The sequence below is a fragment of the Salvelinus fontinalis genome, chromosome 3 (genome assembly GCF_029448725.1).
Source record: "Salvelinus fontinalis isolate EN_2023a chromosome 3, ASM2944872v1, whole genome shotgun sequence".
NCBI classification, from domain to species: Eukaryota; Metazoa; Chordata; class Actinopteri; order Salmoniformes; family Salmonidae; genus Salvelinus; species Salvelinus fontinalis.
The window spans coordinates 10,991,414-11,017,143 of record NC_074667.1 but is presented as its reverse complement, the minus strand read 5'-3'; the positions used below and the strand labels follow the sequence as shown (position 1 = coordinate 11,017,143).

The following is a 25,730-nucleotide window of genomic DNA, read 5'->3' as shown; positions in this document are numbered from 1 at the left end:
AGAGAGAGAGAGAGAAATAGGGTGATTAGTAAGAGCAATCGGATCCAATTTGTATTATTATTTGACTATGAATTACACTTTTCAGATTGCACACATTTATGAACATATAATTGAATACCTGTTAACAAAAATATAATTACGTTAATTGCATCTGGGTTTAAAAAAATACAATCTACTCAAATTGTAACTTTAGAATTTCAATTCATAAATGTTTAATCTTATTAAAGCTGAATAATGTTCTGTAAACGAGTTAATGCCAACAAATCCAATACGTCATTTAAAACTATGTTCAGTAAGCACAACTTTTATTTTGAAACTAACACTGTTTCCTTTACGCTGCTATGTTAGGTCAGGGGTGGAAAAAACAGACTGCTTCAACCTGATTGGCTGAACGTAATACGCTTACATCTGAGACTACCATTCGGCATGGTGGTGGGAAATGGTGTTTCATAAAGAAAGTACGCATACTTTCCCCGTTTTTTGTAGCCTCGACATGAAACCGAGTTAAGGAGGAAATCGAAGCTTTTGCAGCCTGAATGGAGAAATACAAACCATTCGCAGGGTGACACTAGTGTATTACCGACTGGGCACATTAAGCCCAGACGACAGTGGAGATCTATAGCGCCCACTAGTGGCTCCCCAAGTTACATGGGGGCGAGGCGTGTGCCACTGTACCAGTCAACATAGTCAGTTCAGAGCGTAACTTCATTTACGTCATTCCTAGCCAGTGTAGTTGTAGGTCTATAGGCAGAAAAAAAGAGCTCAGGCAGTGCTTGTCCTGCTGTTCAGTGAACGGTAGTTGTCTGTGACTAGACTCATCGGTCTCCTCGACAGCTCGCCATTGTGTAGAGCTCCACGGCTATTTTGGAGAACCGCGGCGGGGAAATGAAAGTATAGACGGCGAAGAGTTCGATGTCTGGTGTTCCTCGTTGTAGATCCTCTGTTCTTGGCGTCAATTTGACCCCGATGCAGGATTTGAAACCCTTGCTGGAACTACATGTGGTAAGTTTACGATTGCGCTGCTTTCACCAATGTTAGGATTATGTAAACACGCTTCAACATGGAACAATTATGCGTTCGTTTACGTATACATAAATTATTAGCCGTTATTTACCTGTTTGCCATTCAAAAAAACATTTTGTCGCATTTTATTGTTGCTGTGTCTTGAGTCGAGATAGAAAGCACCGCCGTCTGTGTTTTTTTTGTTGTTACATTTTGCTACTTGTCTGTTATAATGTTGCAACTGTTACACTGTCGCATGTGGAAGGAGACCCCAATGTTCGAAACGAAAACGTAATATTGTTATTAAGTCTCCAGTTCAGTGAAGAGCCGACTGAGTACTATGTGGCAGGTGGCGGTGAGTAGGCTATGGCGCCCCCATCACAGCCATAGGCTATCTGTGGCGTTTGCCTTTGGAGGTCAAGGGCAGCTGTTGTGACAGCTACAGTGATACGTCAGTGACAGTTCATACAGTCAATTGATCAAACATGCGTTTTGACATTACAGAAAACACAAACCATTCAATTTATAAGATGTATCAATAAATAAAATAGTTGTTTATAGGCAATTTTATAGGCATCCATAAAATGTTTCGCAGTCTTAGTGCCTCAGTAGTAGGAATGTCTGCTTCTTTTTTTGCTGTAGACGGTCTGCCTATTGAATAATGTTTTTCTGACATTTGAAAAAGCAAGTGACACCCACGCGTGACTTAGTTTCGTTTCAAATACTAGAGCCATGACATAGCAACAGCGATCATAATAGGGCCTTGGCTACAAAACAACTTTTTGGTGGCATGTAAGACGTTGAGGGAGTGGGAGGAGGAACTTGACACCAATGTTCACTGAAAACGTTGCCGTTCATGTGGGTCCCAGTACAATTGCTACTTTGTAAGTACAGGATAATTATGTAATGTTGCATATTTTTACATTTGAGACTTGCCCTTCGCTTTGTTGTAACTCATCAGATATTGACTTGGTCATCACATTCTATAGTTTTTTGAGTGACTCATTGTCACCTTTTACAGGAATATGATGAGCCATAGTTTCTGGAAGCTAAACTGGTAGTTTAGAAAATAGAAGCCCTACATGGCTTTTCAAACAGTTTTTAGGCTAAAAGTACATGAGTATGCCATATTTATATAGACTTGACTGGGAGAACGGGGCCTCTGAATTAATCCGATACAGCCCTGTGGCTTTGTTTTACTGTTTTGTAAAGCTTTTAACTACTGCTGTTCAGATTTCCAAATAGTTTAATACTGGTTCAGGGATGTGGGTGGCAAAAAGGGCTAGTTCTGACTGCTGCCTTGTAGGAACCTAACAGTGCAAAGTGTTATTTGCATTTCAACTGCAGGGCTGAGTGACATTCATATTTGCACAGGGAAATATGGATGTTTTCTCTTTTGTGTAGAGTTCCGTTGCATGCATTGGAAATGATTGTGTCGCAGTTCAACTTAGAGGCCGAATGCAACATTTCCTAGATTTGTTTTTCATAATGACGTTAAAGATTTTAAAAGCATGTTCATGAATTGCCCATCAAAACACCAAACGAATTGGAGTGAGGCATTATTAATAAAATAGGAAAAAGAATAGTAAGAAGTCCACCAAAGGGCTACTAACATGCAACTATCAACCACAAGGAATCTGCACAGATTTGCAGTAGGCACACAGTCCACACTCCTACCAGACTCGAAGCATTCCATCTCCGTGACTAAAGTCCACCTTTGCTTCCTTGACTCTGTCTTCTCTGGTTTCCAGTGAACACCATTTGTTCCTCTTTTTCTTCTACTATGCGAGCAGGAGGGCTGAAGTTCACCTAAATATTTTGGCAAATTGGCTCTGAAATCCCCCTCTCTTGGTGATCAATCAAAATAACACTCCGTAACTCTGCGTCTCTTCCAAACAAGCCTAGGTCCGTCCAAATGGCACCCTATCCCCTATATAGTCTGATTATTTTGACCAAGGCCCTAGTCTAAAGTAGTGCACTAAATAGGGTGCCGTTTCAGACGCAGTTGGAGTCTCTTCCAAACAAGCCCAGTAAATCAGTGCTACAAGCATCCACTTGCCTGCTGGAGAAACCTGGGCAAACAACCCTAATGCCAGGCCAGCCCGGCTTCTGGGTGTGGTTTCTCGCGTGACCAGAGCCCAACAGTGAACCTTGTCTTTCAAACTAACATAAAATTATTCTCTTCCAGGAACCTTTTGGGCAAAATCGAGGCCGAATATGCTTGCATGCCGAATTTCAATGTGTTTAACTTTTACTGCAATCTTGAAGGACTTGGAGGTCCGACAGAACTTGAGAGAAATAGTGTGGAAAATAGAGTGATTAGGCTTGTTGATGAATGAGGGCTGAAATCTCAGGTGCAGGCGGCACTCTGTGCCATTGAGAAAGGCGCAGGACCTGGATTTGCTCTTCCAGCCTAAGTGCGCACTGCAGAGTTTGCATTAGAAATCGGTGTACCACCGAGACCCTCCTCAGGATGACGATGCCTGCTGAGTATGTGAGGCATGCAGCTGCCTGCTACCACCCCCCCCCCCCCCCAAAAAAGAAGCAATCCAATGACTTTTTGACCTTGTCCCATCCAGGGCTCTACATATCCCTAGCACTTCATGGAAGTACACACTGAAATAACATTACTGCATAATTATCAATAACATGTGGAGGGATTCTGGGTTGTATTCACTAGGAAGCAAACGGGGAGGGACTGCCTGAACCTTACAGTTGAAACACGTTGTGCTACGGTGTGCACTAATGAATACGACCCTGGTGTATCAGAACACAAAGCTCTTGGAGAACCAAGAAGTTCATGTCGGGACGTGAGTTTTGAAGTGGTCATGTGCTCAAGGGGTGGACATTGCCTCCTACCAATCTGAGTGTAATCTGAGTGCCATCGCTGTAAGCCTGCTGCGAGTATGGAGTGAAAGAAAGCATTCTGTGTGGCCGGAATGCTGTTGTAATTGGACACTTTTCAGTTGTTTTTGTCAACGGAAGGTGTGTTCCTATTTCTATATTTCTGCTCTTTTTTTTTCTTCTTTCAACTCTCCCATTCACCTTCCTTTCCACTGTCTCTTTGTCACCCTGTTTTTCCCCGTCTGCCAAAATCCCCTGTCAGTCTTCTCCATTCTCTGTCTCTCTCTCTCACCCGTCTTCAGACAGTGTCAGCAGATGGCAGCGTCGAAGGGCCCCACGTGTGAAAAGAATAAGTGAACAGAGCAGGGGTGGAATAGGGGTCTGATTAATAATTTTACTGAGTGGGGGAGGTATGTGGAGGCATAGTATTTGCACCGAGGGAACTACTACAAAATGTAGCCTACCTACATCAGAGTAGTGCACTCCATGTGCTCCGCACACACACAAGTTGCTCTCTCACCTCCACTTCCATATCCAAGCAGCATCATCAGCTGTGATAGGGATGGCAGCCTGAGTGGAGAAACATTTTGGTTCTTTCTTTCCTCCCTCGCTTGTCCCTCCCTTTCTCTCTGGATTCCCAGCTGACTGTATTCGTCATGGTAACAGGCGAGTGTGGAGCTATCCCCAGCCACGCCCGCATGCACTGTGTAGGCCCTGGGGGGGGGGGGGGGGTTCAGAGTTCAAGTTGGCGTGTGTGGCTCTAAGCAAAGCTGACACGCACACCCTCTCTCTTTCTCACACACAAACTCTCACTCACTCACACAGCAATGTTCTCTACAAGAACACGGTTTGGAAATGTGATAGTGAATCTCTTTTCCTCTGGCTTTTATCATGGTAGCACACGTTACACAACGGACTGAAAGGGGCGAGTCTCTCGCAGGCTGTGTGCAGTAGTTTATGTAGCGGGGTAGAGTTACACGTGCCAGTGAGACAATACACTGCAGGAGAGGTGTGCTCTGTGCTCCATCTTAGGTGACTGTTTGGGAGGCATTCTAGTGCGGCGGTCCCCAAGCTAGGGGTCCCTGATATGAAAATGGGGCCGTGGGAGAATTTCCCAAATCCTGAAAAAAAATCATTACATTTTTTTTTAAAATAAATGTTTGTTTTTTTCAACCATTGTAATGTAGTTTACCTTCAAATCTAAATATAAATGATTTAAAGTCTAAAAGATGAAATTCAACCAGAGAGCGCCGCACTTAGTCGTTGCATTTGAATCATTTCCACGATGAATGGCTCGGGCGGCTACACTGAAACCACACACTACTGCAGACTTTGATATTACCAGGCGCAATTGATGTGGTGAAAACAGTGTGTGAGGGCTGAGATGCCCATGCATTGACTTTTGTTCGCTATACATGTCGAGGGATGCTATTCACCAGGACATATTGTTCTGTCTCATGATTCCCGGGATGTTCAGTGTGCTGCGTGGCTATATTGACAAAAAAAGGTCCCACGGGATCGAATGGTGGGCTTTTGCACAGATGGGGCTTCCACCTATGGCGGGCAGGCCTCTGCACTCTAGTTATGAATGAGTCTCCCTCTGCGATGTGGACACATTGTATGATACGCCGAGAGCAACTGGCGACAAAAGAGCTGAGCACAGAACTCGGATATACTGCAGCAGGTAACATTGATTGTAAAGTATGTCAAACCACATCCACTACGCGCACGCCTGTTGGCAAAACTATGTGGAGATATGGGATCAGAGCATGACAATGTTCTATTTCACATTGAGGCTTGGTGGTTATTGAGGGGGGAGAGTTGGAAAGATTTTCTGCATTGAGAGAGGAACTGTCGTCATTCACAATGGATGTAAAAGAAAACCGACTTGGTTGACTTTCTGTGTAATGAATGTAGTGTCTCCTTGCCTATGTAACAGACATATTTGGGGAACTGAACGCAAGCATGCAGGGGATATACAAAAACATTCTACACATTCTACACAAGTGAGCAGTGGATTCAGAGAACTGTTATTATGAGAGAGCGACTCTTTCAAAAGTGTGGGACGGGGGAGAACAAACAAAAAAATGGGGGGGGAATGTATTTGAACAGTCATCCATCTCGGAATTCCAACTCAGGAACTCGGGCTTCTTTCTAGAGCTCCGGCTGTCCGACCTGAATATCACTGACGTCATGATTTTTCCTCCATATTTCTGAGTTCCCAGTTGTCGTGAATGCACCATCAGTGCTCTCGTCTGCATTAAAACCAAACGTCGGTCCAGGTTGGATGTGACCGCGGAGAGGAGGTGCGACCACGCCCCCTGACTTTGAGAAGCTCCGACGCGACATGCCGTAAGCACACCCATCTCATTAGTGGTGGTGAGAAGATTCATTATGTCAGACAAATGATCAATTAACTGTCATAGTCCTACATTAAAAGTTTGTGATGGTGAGTTGAGAAGACAATCAGAAATACTGTGAGAATATTTTTCAATTAACTGCCAAAGCCCCAAATAAAAAAGTTACCATTGGCAAGGATCGGAGAAAAAAGAAGAAAAATTCCCCCAATTTTCGCCTAAAATGACATACTCAAATCTAACTGCCTTTTATTTCAGCTCATGGAACATGGGACCAAGACTTTACATGTTGTGTTTATATTTTAGTTCTGTATGTGTGTGAGAGAGATATATCGATATCTATCTAAGCCCAATGTGACCATTTTTGAGCGTAAATCGACAAAACAGCAGGTCCATTTCTGCCTGTTTTCTGTGCTGTGTCCGGGCAGGAAGTCAGTAGTTTCCTGTGCTGGCACGTCTGTTAGCGCCGTGTTCTGATTGAGTCAGGTGGTTCAGTTGGGAGCTTGTTTGCATCCCAAATGGCTCCCTATTTAGTGTAGTACTATTGACACGGGCCCATAGAGCTTTGGTCAAAAGTAGTGCACTATGTAGGGAACGGGGTACCATTTGGGACGTAGACACTTTTGTCGGAGCTTGCTGCCACCCACCTAGTCAGCTGATGCCGCCTCACATGCGAGCTGGTCAGCTGACACCAAAACCCCCTCCTGGCACACCCCCCCCCCATACACTGACGCTGAGCGTGTGTGTTGTGTTCACTGCTTGCTCGTCTCATTTCTTGTCACTGTTTGCGAGGAAGCCCCTCTGCTTCCAAGAAACTCGTCTTGTAGTGTGAGTGAGAAGTGGATGTTTTCCCGCATGTTGTATTGCTGAAAGAACTATGAACTGGGGGTTTTTCCTCTCACAGATGTTGGTTAATTTTAAACACTCATAACATGTACAAGTGTAACTGACATATCACTTTGTTTTGATGTGGTACGTCTCTAGCAGTCATTCTTTCACATAGCCGTGCCTCACTGACTACTACTCACTCGTTCACATATGAAGAAAAAGCAACCATATGCAATTTTTTGCTCCTGACACCTTGTTTCTGGTCTCTCCCACAGATATATGTTGGGTAACGGTGTGAAGCGCAAACTGGATGAGGACGGCCTGGAGGAGGGCAAGGCGCTCCTCACGTCAGCGGCCGGGGCCGCGGGCAGCCACTCCAGGGTTAACTACACGCTGCAGCGCCAGACGGTGCTAAACATCTCCCTGATGAAGCTGTATGGGCCGGCGCGGACGCCCGCCACCGAGCCAGCCCTGCAGCGCCGCGTGCTCATCAACAATGTCATCCGCCGCATCCACCACGAGTTCAAAGAGGAAGGCGGCGCGGGGCTGCGCGCGCTCTTCTTCGCTGTCCCGCCGCCGGCGCCGAACGTCACCGAGGACGAGGGCTACCACGAAGCTCCGTCATCCACGTTCAGCGGCGTCCTCTCCCCGCCCCTCTCGCCGCTGTCGTCGCTGGATTCTGGTTTGACCCCGGCCTCGCTCCTGGAGGACGACCCGCCACTGTTCTTCGCCTTGCCGCCGTCCTCACCCCACCCCCTGGGTCACCACCCTCTCTCTCCGAGACTGTCAGCGCCTCCCCCAACACCCGCCAAGGACAGCTTCTCCTCAGCTTTGGAGGAGATCGAGGAGCTGTGCCCCATCGCAGTGACAACCTCTACTACCTCCTCCCTACCTTTGTCTCCTCCACCTTCACCCCAGCCCCCACCCTCTCTACCAGCAGGGATGGACATGAAAGAGGAAGGGAGGACATACAGCCCGAAGGACAAGGAGTCGCTCTTGCTGGACGAAAGTCAGGTTGCAAAAACCGTTTTGGCAGACCCGCCCAGCGCCCCAGCAGACTTGTCGCCCTCCTCCGGTGGCTTCCTCACTGACTTTGCCCTGGACGACATTCTATTCACGGACATCGACACCTCCATGTATGACTTTAACCCCCCCTGCGGCGCCTCTTCAATACCGCAGAACTTGGGGGTGTCCAAAACGACCCCCATGGTCACTGCAGACGACCTGGTCAAGACTTTGTCCAGTTACAGCGGGGGAGGGGTGGGCTCTCCCCCTCTGACTCAAAACCAGCCCTTCAAAATGGACCTGGCTGAGCTCGACCACATTATGGAAGTCCTGGTGGGGTCTTGACTGACATCGGGGTAGTGTTCAATAGGCACAAAGCGGAGGAAAACTGAGTGAAACGGCAAGTTGCTTGTCCAATAAGAAATGCTCATTTACATTTTCTTTTGCGAAGCGTTTTGTTACGGTGTGCCCTAATGAACACGACAAACCGGATAAAAAGTGCCGTAGGAGGCGAAATGTTAACCCTTTTTAATTGTTTTGTTGTCCGGAAATTGTAAGAAATGTAACAGACTTCACCAGAGACGTTTTAACTACACTGTGCATGCGTTGTGCTCGCCTTTCCAAAATGGAAACAATGTTGAATATACTGTATGGAATGCATTTATTTGAGTGCCTTTGTCTGTACTACTCTGTTCCTTGATTTTATATAGCTTTTTTTGTTTATCAACACAGCCATTCATTTTCTCTCTTCTCCAAATGCAAAGAGTGAATTTATGTACAGCTTTTGCATACAGCACCATAGGTATACACTGATGCGTCCAAATTGAGGGTACTTTAACAATATTTTGTATATGGACAACTTATCAATGTTAGAATTTTTCATAGGCCTCATTCAAGTTTTTTTCTCCCTTCTATATTTTAATGTATTATTCATAATTTGTTAGTTGAATTTATCATACTGCTGTGTGTGAGCTTTCAACTCTCTATTTGTAGATGGACTACGTTTCCTTTTCCTGTATGGCATGTTTTGAATTTACTCTCAACTGATCTGACTCAAAAGGATATCAAGTGAAATACAAGGGTAACCTTGTATTACAAAATCATTTGTACTAAGTGATTATGAAGTTATTTATTATCATCCATTTCTGGTGTACAGATATTTATTCAAACATGACACTAACTTTTGGGTTGTACAGAACATGCAGTGAAATTCTGCGTGAAGAAATGCTGTGTAATATATTTTACCCGTTTTTGTTTTTCAGGGAAGTGAATGCTGTAAGTCAGTGTGTGTGTTTGTGTATTGGGCTATGTCTCCGGTATTTGTGGCAATCGATCAGTCGGGAAACAGTTGGCCAACTACTTTGTCAGTGGTGACTTTAGTAATCCAAAGCCTTTTAAAACAAAGCATTTCTCTTGTCAGTCAGTGGCAAAAAGCAATTTCTGCTGCTTACCTCTTCTATTCTTTGCATTATTATTATAAAGAAATTGAAGCAAATGTGGTCATTTCCAGTCATCTCGCCAATTTTTTCAATTGAAAAAAAAAAAGTTGACCTGTTTTCAAGAACGGCTGTATTTTATCACTGACCTTGAATCTGTGCCTTGTTCTATGCAATATGTATTAATTGGTTGGAAATATCTGACTATTTATATGTATAAATGTGCATATGACTTTAATGCAGTTTTACAGATACATTTTATACAATAAATTGAAATGAAATGTCAACAGTTGTCAGCCTGTGCATGTGTCACATTTGAACTAATACCCTCAAACTCAACTCTGGACCTCATATCCAGTTCCACAATTTTTTTTTTTTTTTTCATTGTTCCCCTCTAATTAGGGACAGACTTATATCTGGAACACCAGGTGTGTGCAATTAATTCAGGAAGAACAGAACTAGCAGGCTCCAGACCTCGTAAGAGTTGAATACCATTGCTCATGATTACTAGTGGCCTGTGCTAGTATGCCACGTTCTGGTTGCGCTCCAATGTCAGGTTATACTATCAAAGGTAATTTCCTGTTTGGAGTTGATAAAGGGCAGGGCTAGTCTGCACTCTATGGTTCAAGACTTCTGGGTGCCATGGGTGAATCTCAATTGCATTTCCTTGGGGTTTTCTCGTTTGGGCAAAAGTCTGTCCTCCGTGACCTGGAAACCGATGTGGTTCGAGTGTGATTTCGTTAGTAGGCAAACGGAATACATTCCTCACCTCGATAGCTTCCTTTTGACGAGGAAGCACCAGTGTATCCCACCATGGAAGTGTTATCTGCCACACCCCCTTTGAATCAGCTGTTGGATTGTCGGAGTTAGAAAATCACACACGTTTAAAAACAATATGCTATTTTATCTATAAAATGTATTGCACGACTAACTTTCACTTTACACCTTTTGTGATCCACCCCTGTAAATGTCATTTGCCTGATGACGAGTGAAGGAACATCTCATTTCAAACAAGCACATTTCCGTCAACGTTCCCTCTCCTCCCCAACTCTTTTACCTTTTTCAAAATGAGGCGAGAAAGAACACAGGAATTGAGAAAAGGCCCTTGACAACTCCTGTCCTTTTCAAAATCCTTTGGAAGAGGTGAGACCTGGTCGTTTGGTCTGCTCCTGCACATTAAACCGGATTGGACTGATTTGGGATCCAAGTCCCTTTTGATGGACCTTTTTGATTTCTTTAATATACTTGCCATCTCCTCAGCTGACTGACCCAGGTGGTCGGCATTTAGAAGCTAAGCTGCCTGCCTAAAGGTTCATACCTATATACGTGCTTGCTCTTCTGTACACAGGTTATGGACAGTCCTTGGACCCCTAGACATACCAAGCATTGGCTTTTTGGTAGTCTGGCTAACTACCTGTCTAAAACAAGTTGTTTGCTGGTCTAGCTGGCTCGAGTCTAGTGTGTCGTGTCCTCTTCGTAAGACCACACTGTTACCCAGACTTCCCCTTTCAGCACTACTGTGACCAAGCCCAATGGCTAGGAATTAAAACCATATATGAACATTGTTTCTCTAGGCCTGGTTTTAAATGAGGCCCACTCAAGAAGAGTTAATAAATACAAAATGCACAACCTGTATGAATTCATTCCCTGTTGGGAGGAGTAATGGAACATTGAGCACTTTCTCTTAAATTATTTTAATTTGTGTACAGTAAAAGTAAATTTACACACTTAAGTCTGAAAAGAACCCGGGCATGCATGTTAACCTTTTTACAGGCTCTTCAAGTTAATCATTTTTTCCATAGGAATTTTCCCCATACATTTTACAGTCCATAGTACACAGTCTAAAGCCACAGTGAACTATGATTACATCCATTTCATCTTTACAATGTGCAAAATCCTCCTGGGAACAGGTTGACAGTGGTAAAATAAATCGCAAAAAAAAAAAAATGTTAGAGAATGACAGCAAAATTTCAAAAAGCACTTCATAAAAGTGTAAAACCAGACACATGGAAGCAGAAATTGGTCCCTTATTCCCTTGTAATGTAGGCCGACCTTCACTCAGACCAGCTATGATACTGATAGTCATTTCAATCTGTCAGTGGTTTAAACCAATAAAACATGATCCCCCCCCCCCATTACCACCCGCCCCCAAATCAGGAAAAAAAGTTCAAAGAATTGAATTCAACACAAAACAGTTGTCTGACATACCGCCATTTCCATGGACTGCACCAATGGGAGGCATAAGGAAAAAAACGGGCTACAGTTAAATCGCGGACTTAAAAGAATGAGCATACATTAACAGCGCATTTTTAGCCATGGGTTAAGAAATCAAGTTAAGGATCAAATCTAGGCCCTATGTAAAATAAAATAAAACTAAGGCCATTAACACAACAGGGGGAAAAAAACATTCAGCTGGATTTTGCAGGCAGTGTGGTTTCAAGTCATATATATTTGTTTAAGTATATAGTCATACACTGAGTGAACAAAACAGGACTACCTGCTCTTTCCATGACAGCTTTCATCTGGATTCACCTGGTCGGTCTATGATCCCTTATTGATGTCACTTGTTAAATCCACTTCAAATCAGTGTAGATGAAGGGGAGGAGACATGTTAAAGAAGGATTTTTAAGCCTGGAGACAATTGAGACATGGATTGTGTATGTGTGCCAGCCAACTTGACAACTGTGGGACGCATTGGAGTCAACATGGGCCAGCATCCCTGTGGAACGCTTGACACCTTGTAGAGTCCATACTCCAACGAATTGAGGCTGTTCTGAGGGCAAAAGGAAGTGCAACTCAATATTAGGAAGGTGTTCCTAATGGTTTGTACACTCAGTGTATATGCCACTTCACTTTATTCAAGCCTCCCTTTGAAGAGGTTCAACCAGTGTTTCATTTCCTCACAAAGACAAACATTGACACACGTAAAAGCCACCTTCGAAAAACAACGCAATTCGTCCCTGATTATGTACACATTGATTCTCCTATTATTAACTAACGGCCTCTCTCTAGGACCTTGATCTAGAAGTTAAACTGTTTTAATATGTTCTGCTATTGACGAAGCTTCGCTTTACAAGCCTAGTCTAGGTCTGACTAACCATTCTCCATTCACAAGGACAATCGGTAAATGCTTCACTTGATTAAAACTGAAAATAACAAAACGATGATGGCATGGAAGCAAAAATGGTAACTTCATGATATAGCGATAGAATGACAGACAGTGATAAGGAGAAGGGGGATCAGTCAGGTGTAGGGTCAGAGGAGCAGCCCAGGGGGGTCAACGTGGTGGGGAACATCAGCACCTTGGCCTGCATGAAGGACAGGTCTGGTAGCCCTGCAATCACCTTCAATGCCTCCTCACTTAGGTTCTCTTCTTTCCGGGGCTTTCTGCAGAATCCGAGAGAAGGAGAGGGACAACATTTTTATTGGAAAACACACACAAACACAGGATGCATCCGAAATAGCACCATATTCCCTTTGTGGTGCGCTACTTTTGACCGAGGTGCATAGGGAATAGGGTGCCATTTGGGACACATACATTCATCCTTCACTAACTTAATGTGCCACAGTCAGATTCCAATGGGTTTCGCCTCTTTCCTCGATTCCTTGTGCCCACCTTCTCAATACGCATTGGAGAAGGTCAGAGGGGAGAAAAAGGGGACACGAGGAATCAAGGAAAGAGCCAAGATGTAGCAAGCTCTCTCTGGTTGCTACTACAGATGTGTCTGTCTCGCTCCCATATAAACTGAGCAAAAAAAGAAACGTCCCTTTTTCAGGACCCTGTCTTTCAAAGATAATTCGTAAAAATCGAACTAACTAAACAGATCTTCATTGTAAAGGGTTTAAACACTGTTTCCCATGCGTGTTCAATGAACCATAAACAATGAACATGCACCTGTGGAACGGTCGTTAAGACACTAACAGCTTACAGACGGTAGGCAATTAAGGTTACAGTTATGAAAACCTAGGACACTAAAGAGGCCTTTCTACTGACTCTGAAAAACATAAAAAGAAAGATGCCCAGGGTCCCTGCTCATCTGCGTGAATGTGCATTAAGCATGCTGCAAGGGGGCATGAGGGCTGCAGATGTCGTCAGGGCAATAAATTGCAATGTCCGTACTGTACTAAGACAGCGATACAGGGAGACAGGACGGACAGCTGATCGTCCTCACAGTGGCAGACCACGTGTAACAACACCTGCACAGGATCGGTACATCCAAACATCACACCTGCGGGACAGGTACAGGATGGCAACAATTGCCTGAGTTACACCAGGAAAACACAATCCCTCCATCAGTGCTCAGACTGTCCGCAATAGGCTGAGAGAGGCTGGACTGAGGGCTTGTAGGCCTGTTGTAAGGCAGGTCCTCACCGGCAACAACGTATGAGCACAATCCCACCGTTGCTGGACCAGACAGGACTGGAAAAAGTGCTTTTCACTGACGAGTCACGGTTTTGTCTCACCAGGAGTGATGGTCGGATTCACGTTTATCGTCAAAGGAATGAGCGTTACGCCTGTACTCTGGAGCGGGATCGATTGGTGGTGGAGGGTCCGTCATTGTCTGGGGCGGTGTGTCACAGCATCATCGGACTGAGCTTGTTGTCATTGCAGGCAATCTCAACGCTGTGCTTTACAGGGAAGACAACCTCCTCATGTGGTACCCTTCCTGCTGGCTCATCCTGACATGACCCTCCAGCATGACAATGCCACCAGCCATACTGCTTGTTCTGTGCGTGATTTCCTGCAAGACAGGAATGTCAGTGTTCTGCCATGGCCAGCGAAGAGCCCGGATCTCAATCCCATTGAGCACGTCTGGGACCTCTTGGATCAGAGGGTGAGGGTTAGGACCATTCCCCCCAGAAATGTCCGGGAACTTGCAGGTGCCTTGGTGGAAGAGTGGGGTAACATCTCACAGTAAGAACTGGCAAATCTGGTGCAGTCCATGAGGAGATGCACTGCAGTACTTAATGCAACTGGTGGCCACACCAGATAGTTACTGTTACTTTTGATTTTGACCCCCCCTTTGTTCAGGGACACATTATTACATTTCTGTTAGTCACATGTCTGTGGAACTTGTTCAGTTTGTCTCAGTTTGTTGAATCTTATGTTCATACAAATATTTACACATGTTAAGTTTGCTGAAAATAAACGCAGTTGACAGTGAGAGGACGTTTCTGTTTTTGCTGAGGGGCTCCGACAGTGGCGTTAGAAAATCTGTCTCCATCTAGTGGACCAACTGTTTCAAAGGGTCACCACAAGAATGTGGTTAGTCATTCCAACCCTGCACGTCTATAAATACCAGGGTTGTTTATGTCTGTTCGCCATTTAACTAAGTAACTTTTGACTTAAAAGTATTAGCTCTAACTAATGGCAAATATATTATTGTTATCCTCTTTATAGCATCATTACTTACCCAATTACTGAACATTGATCTGGTACTGGTACTTCCTGTATATAGCTCCACATTGATCTGGTACTGGTACTCCCTGTATATAGCTCCACATTGATCTGGTACTGGTACTCCCTGTATATAGCTCCACATTGATCTGGTACTGATACTCCCTGTATATAGCTCCACATTGATCTGGTACTGATACTCCCTGTATATAGCTCCACATTGATCTGGTACTGGTACTCCCTGTATATAGCTCCACATTGATCTGGTACTGGTACTCCCTGTATATAGCTCCATTCGTGTGTATTTTATTGTGCATTTTATTCCTCGTGTAACTATTTAATTTTTTAAAACTCTGCATTACTGGGAAGGCTTGTAAGCAAGCATTTCACTGTCGAGTCTACACCAGTTATATTCGGCGCATGTGACAAATAAAACTTGATTTCATGTTTGGGAGTGAGATGTTGGTTAAGTTAGAACTCTGGATTTGTATTGTTTTGCTACTCTCCAACTCCAAGGGGTGCAATAGACTCTGGCCACATCCCAAATGGCACCTTATTCCCTTTATAGTGCACAACTTTTGGTCAAAGGTAGCGCACTATAAAGGGAATAGGGTGCCATTTGTAATATATGCCATTTAGCAGACGTTTTAATCCACAGTGACTTAGTCATGCATGCATACAGGCATGTGCACAAATAGCGGTCTACCGGTATCTGAGCACCTGCCCCCCTTTGCCCTCCCACTCGCAAAGTGCCCTTTAATTTATTTTGTATTGTTTTTGTCATTGTTGTTCTGAACCCACTGCACCAAGTCGTTGTGACGTCGTCAGGTTTGCCACCCCGTTTTAGGACTATAATTTCCTCATATCGTACAAATGTGTCTTCACACACCTAGGCCTAAGCTATTGATGGATTAATGACAAGGTCATTTTTATCGATCTTTGATGCTCAGTGTCAAAGTAGCCTGTCATTTCAATAATTTGTGCGCTTCACAATGAGTAAAATAATCGAGCTAGCTAACTAGCAGATTTACACCAATCATCAACGATCAGCTGATGGCCCACCCTATTTTCCCGATGTCAATCATGTCTTTAGGAGGCACTGTGATGTAGCTTGCTTACAATTTGTGAAGAGTGAGCGTGTTGCAGAAATAAATAGGCATATGCTAAAATATTTTACTACAGAGGCAGTCTGTTATGAATGTAGATTATTTTGTTTAAGGGGGGGGGGGGTCATTTTGAGCACCTTCCCCTTGAAAGGTCTTTGCACGGCCCTGCATGCATAATTTTTTGAGGTGCAGTAATAGACCAACCTGGTTGGTAGAGGTGCTGGTCTGAGGTGCAGTAATAGACCAACCTGGTAGAGGTGCTGGTCTTCTCCATAGTAGACATAAGGCGGGCGAAGGCGTCAGCCACACGGCTCCCAGAGCCACTGGGTTCCAGTTTAGCGGTTGTTAGCTCGTACAGCTCTGGGTCCACACCTAACCACACAAACACATTATAACGGTTGCATCCCAAATGGCAGCCTATCCCCTATATAGTGCCCTACTTTGGTCAAAAGTAGTGCACTATATATGGAATAGGGAGCTAGTTGAGACATATACAGTGTCTAATATTCCACTCAAAACAAGGGAGGGGGGTGCACTTTATTAAACTTCAGAGTAGCCAATTCCAAAATATTTTGATTCAGGGTTTGATTCAGTTGGTAATATTAACACATAGAAAAAAGAAGAGCTTGATTTAGTGAGGTCAGTATCTAAGCAAATAAATCTAAAACAAATAGTAGTAGAAGAGAAATCTGTGAGTACGGCAGAGGCTCTTTCACAAGCATCCTTCCTCGATTCCTCGCATCGTCCCTCAGTCCTCTCCTCTTTCCCAAAACTCATTGGAGAAGATCCAAGCTTCCTCCTCTCTGACCTCCCCCAGTGCATTTTGACAGAGAGGTAAGAGGACACGAGGAATCGGGAAAGAATAAGGACTTATCCTAGACCTCTATACCTTGTGTACCTGTGAAGACCTCAGAGGATTCAATGGGTGTAAGCCATATAATGATAGTAGGTCCACCTTGCCTTATGATTAGATAGCTGGAATTATCACTGTATTGTTTACCCCGATCCAATCCTCTCGGGTCTCTGAATAGGGTGTACGGTCAATTTGGGATTCAGACAAATGTATGAAAGAGTCTGGCAGTCAGGGGGTTGGAGTTTCCTGTGCTGACCTGGGATGGAGGTGGAGCTGCTTGGGCCAGAGTCCTCCACGGGCCCAAAGAAATCGAGGTTGAGCAGAGACGAGCCTCCGCTCGCTTGACATTCAACATAGCAAACAGGCAGACCGAGGCGGCAGTGGGTTATAACACAGAAGAAGAAGTCAGGAAAGAGACACACTTAAAAAGACATGCAGCTGAGCTGGTCATTAGTATTAGTTACAAAGAAAGAGCACATGGGTCGTGTTCAGTGGGCAAGAAACGTTTGAAAACATTTTGCAACTGAAAATTATGCTTAAATCCAGGTACTCCCTCCATTTTATTCCGTTTGATGCCAAATGATCATGACCCAGGGCAAGCTAACTGACCGTGTTAATGAGAAAATATTGTGAGATTCTATCTACCGGTTAATGAAAAATCTGTGTTGACATTTTAAAGCATGAACAGCCATCATGGCTTTGTAGCATGAACTGTGCAGATCATTTAGCTAAATTGCAAAATAATTTGATTTGTTGCTAACAACAAAAGGCATAAGGAGAAGATTTGATGAGATAAATATGTTTTATGCATCTGTATATGATAAGTGAAATCAGAAATGGTCCAATATGGCAATGAAATACACAAAATATCAGAGCATGTAGATAAGGATTTTCTGTAATCTTATACTATAGTGCTCACAACAAAATCCATGTAACTCTGTAAAACTGTAACATGTAATGACCAATGGTTGATGAAGTAAACATCAGATGATGTTGCTCCATGGAAGTTAATGGAAGACAACAGGCAAAAGCAGGTCTAGGCGGCTTGTGTGTTTGGACAAAACAGTTTGAGTGGTGGAAAAAAGAAATAGGTTAGCTCTGGAAAGAGCCAATGGGGACAATGGTTCATTAACTCAGCTGGTGGTTTGGGGGAGGGACCTACCGTCCAGGGGGTTAGTAAGGCCACTGCTGCTCCAGTCAAACTGGACGGGCGGGAGCACTTCCTGGTGAGGAGAGGGAACAAACAAGCTCAGAAGAGGGTGGAGACACCCAGTAAACGCGAACAGCTTTGTCAACAGGTGATTTGCCTATGCAGATGTTCAGGAAGCCTGCTAACGGACTGCTTCTACCAAAGGAGGTTGGTGGCACCTTAATTGGGGAGGACGGGCTTGCGGAATCAGTGGAATGGAATCAAACACTTGGTTTGATGCCGTTCCAGTCGTTAATATGAGCCGTCCTCCCCTAGCTTCTACCCTTTAACAACAACTCAGCAGTCTAAGGTTGAGTTCCTACCAGCCTACATTGCGGACCGATGCCATATCTTACAACCCTGGATAGGTATTTAACGTATCAGCTTACCACTTCATGGGCACGTTCCTCTGCCCAGGCGTTGCTGACGCCTGCCAAATATTACAACGCCTGGATAGGTGTTTTACATATCAGCTTACCAACATCATATGTTATAGCAATCCGTCAGTCGATGACACAGTCAAAGATGTGGCACCCAACCATTGGATGATGCATGCAATGTCTGAGCAGGGGAACGCGACCCATATGACAGAGCCATCTGATGCCCGGCTGCACAGTCGATGATGTGGCACGCTACCATTGGTTGATGCAATGCCTGCACATCTTGAAGGACATGAACTCAACCCTTGTATAACTTGTTTGAAAAGCACCTCAGGTTCTACATTAGACCTACCGTAGAACACATATATATAAACACACTCTCTCTATTCATTGTATACAGTTGTGACAATTGGCCTTACAGCCAAAACAGCAGTGGAGGCTGGTGGGAGGAGCTATAGGAGGATGGGCTCATTGTAAAGGCTGGAATGGAATAAAGGGAACAGAGTCAAACATGTGGATCCATATGTTCGACACGGTTCCATTTATGCCATTCCAGTCAATCCATTGAGCCCGTCCTCCTATAGGTCCTCCCACCAGCCTCCTCTGCAATACAGTATATACCACCAGGGTTCTCTAACCCTGTTGGTGGAGAGCAACTCTCCTCTAGGTTTTCGCTCCAACCCCAGTTTGTAACTAACCTGGTTCTGCTGATCAACCAGCTAATTATTAGAATCGGATGTGCTACATTAGGGTTGGATTGAAAACCTACAGGATGGTAGCTCTCCAGGATCAGGGTTGGAGAGCCCTGGTATATACTCATATACTACTGATGAGAAGAAATGCATCTAAAAAAAGGCCTGAAAAATCACAAAAGATCAAAATTCCAAACATTGTACCCCAAAAGGACCATAGTGATTCAATGTAGGAGTCCAACCTGGGCTGTGTCTGGTGGACTAGTGCTTATGATCTCTGCTGGGGCCACTGGAGGTGCTTGTTGTGCTATGGACGTGATCATCTCTGCCGCTGATATGGGTTTTACTGGCTCTTTGGTGGGTTCCAGCATGCCCTAGGTAACAGAGAGGCAGGGTTACATCCTAAACGTACTAAATACTGGTATGTGTATTGGGTTGAGCAATTCTGTTTTAAACCTGGGAAGGTTCCCGGAATGTTGCAACCATATATTTGTAGGATATGTCAGGGAAAAACTTTTTGCAACCAGTTGACAGAAATGTCACCAGAATTTTTTTAAATGTTATAATCCTTGGGTTAATTTGTCTCTTGGTCCGTTTCTACAAGAGGGGCAAAAACAATTGAGGGAGCGAGTAAGTGGTTTGAAGGGGGAGATGAATACATCCTTGCAGCACATAGTTAACTCACCAGGCTGGCAGCATACATGGGAACTATTACTGGCTGCTTCTTCTGACCTGTGAACAGCTGTGGGGTAACACAGAACACATTTCACGATCATTCGTCCTCTCTCTGCTGCAAATAGTCTTACAAACAGCCTTTTTTTTTCATTTGACAGACGAGAAGTCAAAACATTCTCGCAATACAATCATGGTTAGTGTTTTTTTCTCTCCCACAGAGCCATTAATAAAAAAAAGGACAAAGGTCACAGAAAGGGGGAGAGTGGCATGTCCCAAATGGCACCCTATTCCCTATGTGCTCTTGTCAAAAGTAGTGCACTATATAGGGAATAGGGTGCCATTTGGGATACATATTATGTGATGACTTCTGAATGGCTGCAGAACTCACAATGTTTCTAATGTCGATGCCCAGGGAGCAGAGTAGTGTCTTGTTGCTGTGCGAGCCTCCCCACTGGTGCCGCAGGCCAAACGCCTCGTGGATGTCCAGCAGTTGCCTCCACAACACGTCCCTGCAGCAACAGACGACGATGACAAAGCAGGAATGTATTTTTTATTTTTTAATACGTCATAGTAATATGCAAAAATTCTTGACCGCATAGTATACAGACACAGTAAGAGTATATTTGTGTTGTATAAAAAAAGATAGAACAGACCTGGTGAGTCTTTCTGTGTATTGATGAGATTGTGTGTAGTTATGGGATATTAGGGTCGGGACGACACTAGTATCCTGATACCCGTTAGTATCGTGGCAAGGAAACAAAACACGAAGCGGTTTAATTTCTTTAGGAAAACAGCCCTAATGTTGGAAACAAACGTAATTACGTTGTCATCCAGAGTCACATTTGTTTATTTTCCTAGTTATAGCACACAATATTTTACATACAGCAGGCTTTTATGGATCAAAGAGTTTGGCCTGCTTCGTGTTTTAATTTTCGCCACGGAAAAAATATTGCAATAGTGGTATCGTCCCAGCCCTCATTAAAAAGGGGGGTATTTCTCTCACCCATTGTCTGGCACACCGCTCTTCATTTCATGCTCTTCCTGCTGTAACCTCGCAGGAGGCTCCAGCAGGGTTTTGAGAGGGACCACCTCCACCCCCACCTGCGGGGCAGGTGCGTCGGGGAACATTTCCTGAAAAAGCTTCTCCAGCCGACCGCACAGCGCCGCCTGGTTATAACAAACACATGATAACAACCAACGTTGTTGAAGAAGACACTGGCTCAGTGACATAACAAACACGTAATAACAATCAATATTGCTGAATAAGATACGGGTTGAATAAGTCTACTGTTACCACGTTTGGCAGCTGGCAGTTAGCCTCGTTGCTGGACAGGGGATGCACAATACAATAGACAGACAGCTCAAATATGAATTTCTGTTTCGATGGACAATAAAGCTGCATTCTATTATGTTCAGCAATGACTAACACTGACGTGACTCAATCAACACATTTCAAATCTTGTTGTCGTGCTTGACTCCACTAGCAAGGACAAGGAGGGGCACTGTTAAATGGTATGTACTTCAAAAGGTGGAACTCCCTGCCTGGTCACATTCCTAAGGGAGGGCAGGTGTACGGCTCTCTACCACTCCAGTGATAAACGTCACGAGAGCGTCAGAATTCCCCTAAAAGTGTCCCTGAGCATACTTTTCCTGGATAGTGCAATACAACAACATTCAATAGGGCACCTTCGATTACAGTAAGATGGGTTTTTAAACACCACTACCTTCCTGTCAAGTATGCTACATTTATGAATGCTACGGAGGTGGTTCAGAAAGACACTTGCGTGATGAGTTATCTTGCCTGAGACTTGACAACTTGTATTGGCTCCCTGAGCGTCTAGCTCAGAGGCGTAATATGTTATTGTGGTGCGCAGGAGAACCGAGTTCAAACCCTGAGTGGTCAAACTTGCACAGAAAAACTTACCGATTGACTGTCTCTTCTACTGATCTGATGGCTGCTGGATGGACGAGCTGCTACAGGCTCACTCTCCTGCCACTCGTCTTCAACCGTTTCCAAAGGAGCAGTGGTGGTCGGCTTCTCTCCAAACGCAGCCCAGGAATCGCCCTCCTCTTGACCCTGTTCAGGCTCATCAAAGGCATTCCAACCAGCATCTGCATCGGGGTCCGCACCAACAGGAGCCGAGCTAAAGTCGGCAAAACTGTCGCTGACGGGAAAATCTGCAAACTTCCCCCCATCTTCGTTCTCAATTGCCTTCCCACCACCAATGTGGCTGTTGGGGGCGTCAAAATCGCCAAAGTCTTTGTCGTCGTCCACTAGTTCCTGTGTGAGAGGTGCAGGTTGTTCCTCTAGTTGCAACTCTGGCCGGTCAAAGTCAGCAAAGCCCTGTCCGCTAAAAGAGCCCACATCCCCAAAGTCACCAAAGTCTTCACCGTCGTCGTCCTCCAGCAGTTGGCTGTGGTCAGCAGGCGTGGCCGTTCCCTCTTGGAGCGGCGGCGAGGGCACCGAGCCCGTCGTGCTGATGTCGCCGTACTCCTCAAGGGCATCTGTGGACAGAGGTCGGCCGAAAGACGTTTCAGTTTCTGTTTCTGTTTCGTTTCCGGACCCCGGCTTCTCATCTGCTTGCTCGCCATTCCCATCATCGTTTATATTGGGCAAAACCCTGTTTTCACTGACACCTGCCTTCTCTTCTTCCGCCTCCTCTTCCAACTGCTCAAAAACCACACCATTCTGGGCGACCGGTTTGTCAACATAAAGTGCCTTAGAGGCAGAGTCCTCGCCACAAACCTCCTCTGGAGCAGAATCCTCACTAATAACCACCTCAGTAGCAGAGTGCTTGTGTGAAAAGTCCGGCTCTACGTTCCTTTGTTCAGAGTTAGCAGTGTCTCTTTGAAAGCCCCCGTCCCCGTTGCTCAAGCCTTCGTCAGTGTCTCGAGCCTCAGCAGGGTGCGATAGAGAATCAGAGCCAGCGATGTCGTTGGATCCAGTTATAAAGTGAGTGTCCCTGACAATGTCCCCTGAGCTGATTCCCTGTTCTACATTAGAGTGCACCTGCTGGCTCCGTTGCTGGCAGGCGTCCTCTGCCAGCCGTTCGTCCCGGTTGGGATTGTCCAAGTTCTCGCTGGTGCGGTTTGTCACCTTGCTGGAGTGTCCTTGAACGTCTGCGTTAGAAAAAGCAGAGAAATCCGCAAAGTCGTCCTCGTCTGCACACTCTGTGGTGGTTCCTTTCTTATTAGAGTGGATCGAATTCTGCAAAGATGTGCTTCCCTCTATTTCAAAAGTAGCAAAGCCGTTGGTCAGAACTTCCGGGACCCCACCATTGCAATCGACAGGCTTGTCTATGTTGTCAGTCTGACTCCTCACAGATATGTCCAGGGAGGTAGAATGATTACTGGCTCGAGTGTGGTCGGCAAGCTTTTTTAACTCCTCCACATTCACAGTTCTCTCTGAAGGACTGTCGTACTGGCAGCCTCCCGGCACGACACCATTTGACTTGGAGTTGGAGCGCTTGACCACAGGACCCCTTCCCACGGGACCTGAGCTGAGTTTTGACAACCCAACCACCCCTCCATTGTTGAGGAGTTCCGGTGGTGAGGTGGCGGCCAAGGCTGCGGTCTGGTTGAAGGTCGCTAGGGTGTCAAACTCAGTGAAGCTGGCGCTGGTCGGAACTCCAGAGAAGCCCCCAAAGTCCCCAAACTCGTCGTCCTCTTCCTCAGCTCCGTCCTCCATTGGGGGTGGGGAAGAGGAGTACATGCGGATCACGTCCGGCTCCATGGTCCTAAAGCAGTCACACTACGCCTTGAGGTTACACCTAGGAGGGGAAAGACACTAGTCAGTGTGACCGAAACAATGAAGGGCACATAAATGGAAGAAATGTCATTATTTCTATCTTAAAACTGATTTCTCAAGGCTAAAAAGTCTGAATTTACAAAACGACAACATGTTAGCCAACAGACCTAGAAGTGGTCTGGTGGAGTCTAGGATCTAGGCTGCTTTCTTTGCCCGGTGTGTTGCTTCAGCCTTAACCCAAATTAAATTACCAAATGCTCTCCAGGCTAAGTGGACAGATTGTTTTCAAATTGACAGTAATTAAGTGATAATAGCGAAGTGGTGTTGTCATGTAGAAAAGGCCCGAAAGGCAATGTTGAGCGCTCATTTCTTATGACCTACCTAAATAGTAGCAAATGAGAACTGAAAATGAGCTACAATTTATTTTATCAGTAGAAATATTTTTTTTGTTTATCTTACTGGCCTAATTACTTCAACCAATGAACTTTGTACCCAATTTGTGTTTGCATTGACCTAAGGGTTGTGTGCATGTAGTATTTGTATGTTGACATAGGCCTGTCAAGATATGTTGAACGCTTCCTTTTGAAATATTAGACTTAGAGCATAGGCCTAGGCGTTTTGTGCCTCCAGGTGTGATCCATTTCCTTGACAATTTTGAATTCATCACTAAACCAGACATAGGGCATAGAAAAATAATAACTATTGATGTTCTTTTTGGATGCTCAAGGCTAAACTTGCACAATGCACTCTTAAGCCTAAATTGTGCTTTACTCGCATCCAGACTAGAGCGCTGAAAGTACAGTTCTGAGTCAAAACTGGACACAAATGTTTTAGAACAGAGAATTCATGCCCGTGAAGCTTTGACTAGAGATCTTAGGCCTAGTAAGCCTTGACATGGAACCTTGGAAGGCATTTGAAACATTGTTAAAACGCTAGGCTACTCGAAGTGGCTTCTGATACTGTGTAAGAAAGCAAGATGGCATTAAAGGCAAATGATCTGATACATAGCTATTGTATTGCTATTCACAACAAATAGCACTGCCTATTGCTTTATTATGGGCTCTATGATTGCATGATATGGTATGTGTCATGAATGTTTACAATACAACATATTATAATGCAACATGAATCTGTTTATAATACAACATTGTTAACTAATTAACACATCAGAAACAGGTGTCCTGTCCAGATAGTTAGTTATTCGTTCACCAAATTAGACTGTCTGTCAACAAGCCTAAAACCTACAGGTGATGACAGACCACTACCTAGAAACCTCCGGGTAAACAAAACAAAGAGAACACGCAACCCTCCCTATGATAATTTGTTGCCTACTATATACTTAACCCACAACCTAGCTATTTAGCTCAATTTTAGCCGAGCAAAGATTGGTTAGGTAACAACTGGAAGCAAGTTAGTTGCTAGCCAAATAGCTAACGTTAACCAGATAGTTAACCAACTAGCTGAATAAATAACTTTGATTATGCTAACTAACAGTTACATTACCATAACGTTAAGTGCCAGCCAGTCTTAGAATGGAAAACAGGCCATGGCTGGCATACACCTTACTCTCCATCAGATGGGGAGGGCAGGGGGGATAGCTAGCTAACTGGCTGGCTAGATACGTAGCCAGTGTAGCTAGCTACCACTAGCCAGCACAAATGTCGTAGCTAGCAAGCTAATAACAACAACTTGGCAGTCTATGCGAATGGATAGCAAACTAGCAGTAGGCTAAAATATTATGAAAATATTTTTCTACATTGATTCGAGATCGAGGGCAGAAGTGACAAAGTAGCTAGGTAGGTCGTTTTGATGCTTGCTAATACACTGGCATTTGTAGCTAACTGTTAGCTAGCTATCAAGTTGTCCTCCCGTCCCTCGCTAGCTTGCTTGCCTTAGCTAGTCTCATCGTATCCGGGTTGGTTGGCAGTGTACCAATAAACATTTCGTCATACCTTAATATCTTGACCATTCATTCCCATGGTTCAGATGAAGTGGACACTTTTCAGACTTAAAACAAGACAGCAAGGTGGTTTCGTTCTGACTGAGACAACTAGCTAAGGTTGAGTCAGCCGGTTATGATGATCCTACTTTGGCCCCTTCGCTCTCCGAATATTACCCAGCATGCAACAAGAGCTTTTGGTTTTTCCTCTACTTGGGAAACAGAGCATACTGGAGCGCATGGACGAGTGGAGAATAATCTGCGTCCAAAATCCATCT

At 44.7% G+C, this 25,730-nt stretch overlaps 2 protein-coding genes across 3 annotated transcripts; one reads left to right on the top strand and one right to left on the bottom strand.

Moving 5' to 3' along the window:
* Positions 1–381: 381 nt before the first annotated feature.
* LOC129838607 (SERTA domain-containing protein 2-like) lies at positions 382–9,759 on the top strand. Its single transcript, XM_055905696.1, has 2 exons — positions 382–1,002; positions 7,307–9,759. Exon 2 carries the CDS (start codon positions 7,311–7,313, stop codon positions 8,379–8,381), a length of 1,071 nt encoding a protein of 356 aa, XP_055761671.1. The 5' UTR covers positions 382–1,002; positions 7,307–7,310; the 3' UTR covers positions 8,382–9,759.
* A 1,391-nt stretch (positions 9,760–11,150) lies between these two features.
* Positions 11,151–25,647, bottom strand: LOC129838594 (aftiphilin-like). Of its 2 annotated transcripts, XM_055905676.1 has the most exons (10): positions 25,466–25,647; positions 21,690–23,535; positions 20,769–20,932; positions 20,154–20,274; positions 19,776–19,832; positions 19,333–19,464; positions 17,992–18,052; positions 17,086–17,169; positions 16,225–16,348; positions 11,151–12,859 (listed from the first exon to the last, which is right to left on the bottom strand). In XM_055905676.1, the coding sequence occupies exons 2-10, from the start codon at positions 23,496–23,498 to the stop codon at positions 12,712–12,714; spliced, it is 2,700 nt and encodes an 899-aa protein (XP_055761651.1). In that variant the 5' UTR covers positions 23,499–23,535; positions 25,466–25,647; the 3' UTR covers positions 11,151–12,711. The 2 variants fall into 2 exon arrangements, with proteins under 2 accessions (XP_055761651.1, XP_055761659.1); XM_055905684.1 differs by lacking the exon at positions 17,086–17,169.
* Between the last annotated feature and the right edge of the window lie 83 nt (positions 25,648–25,730).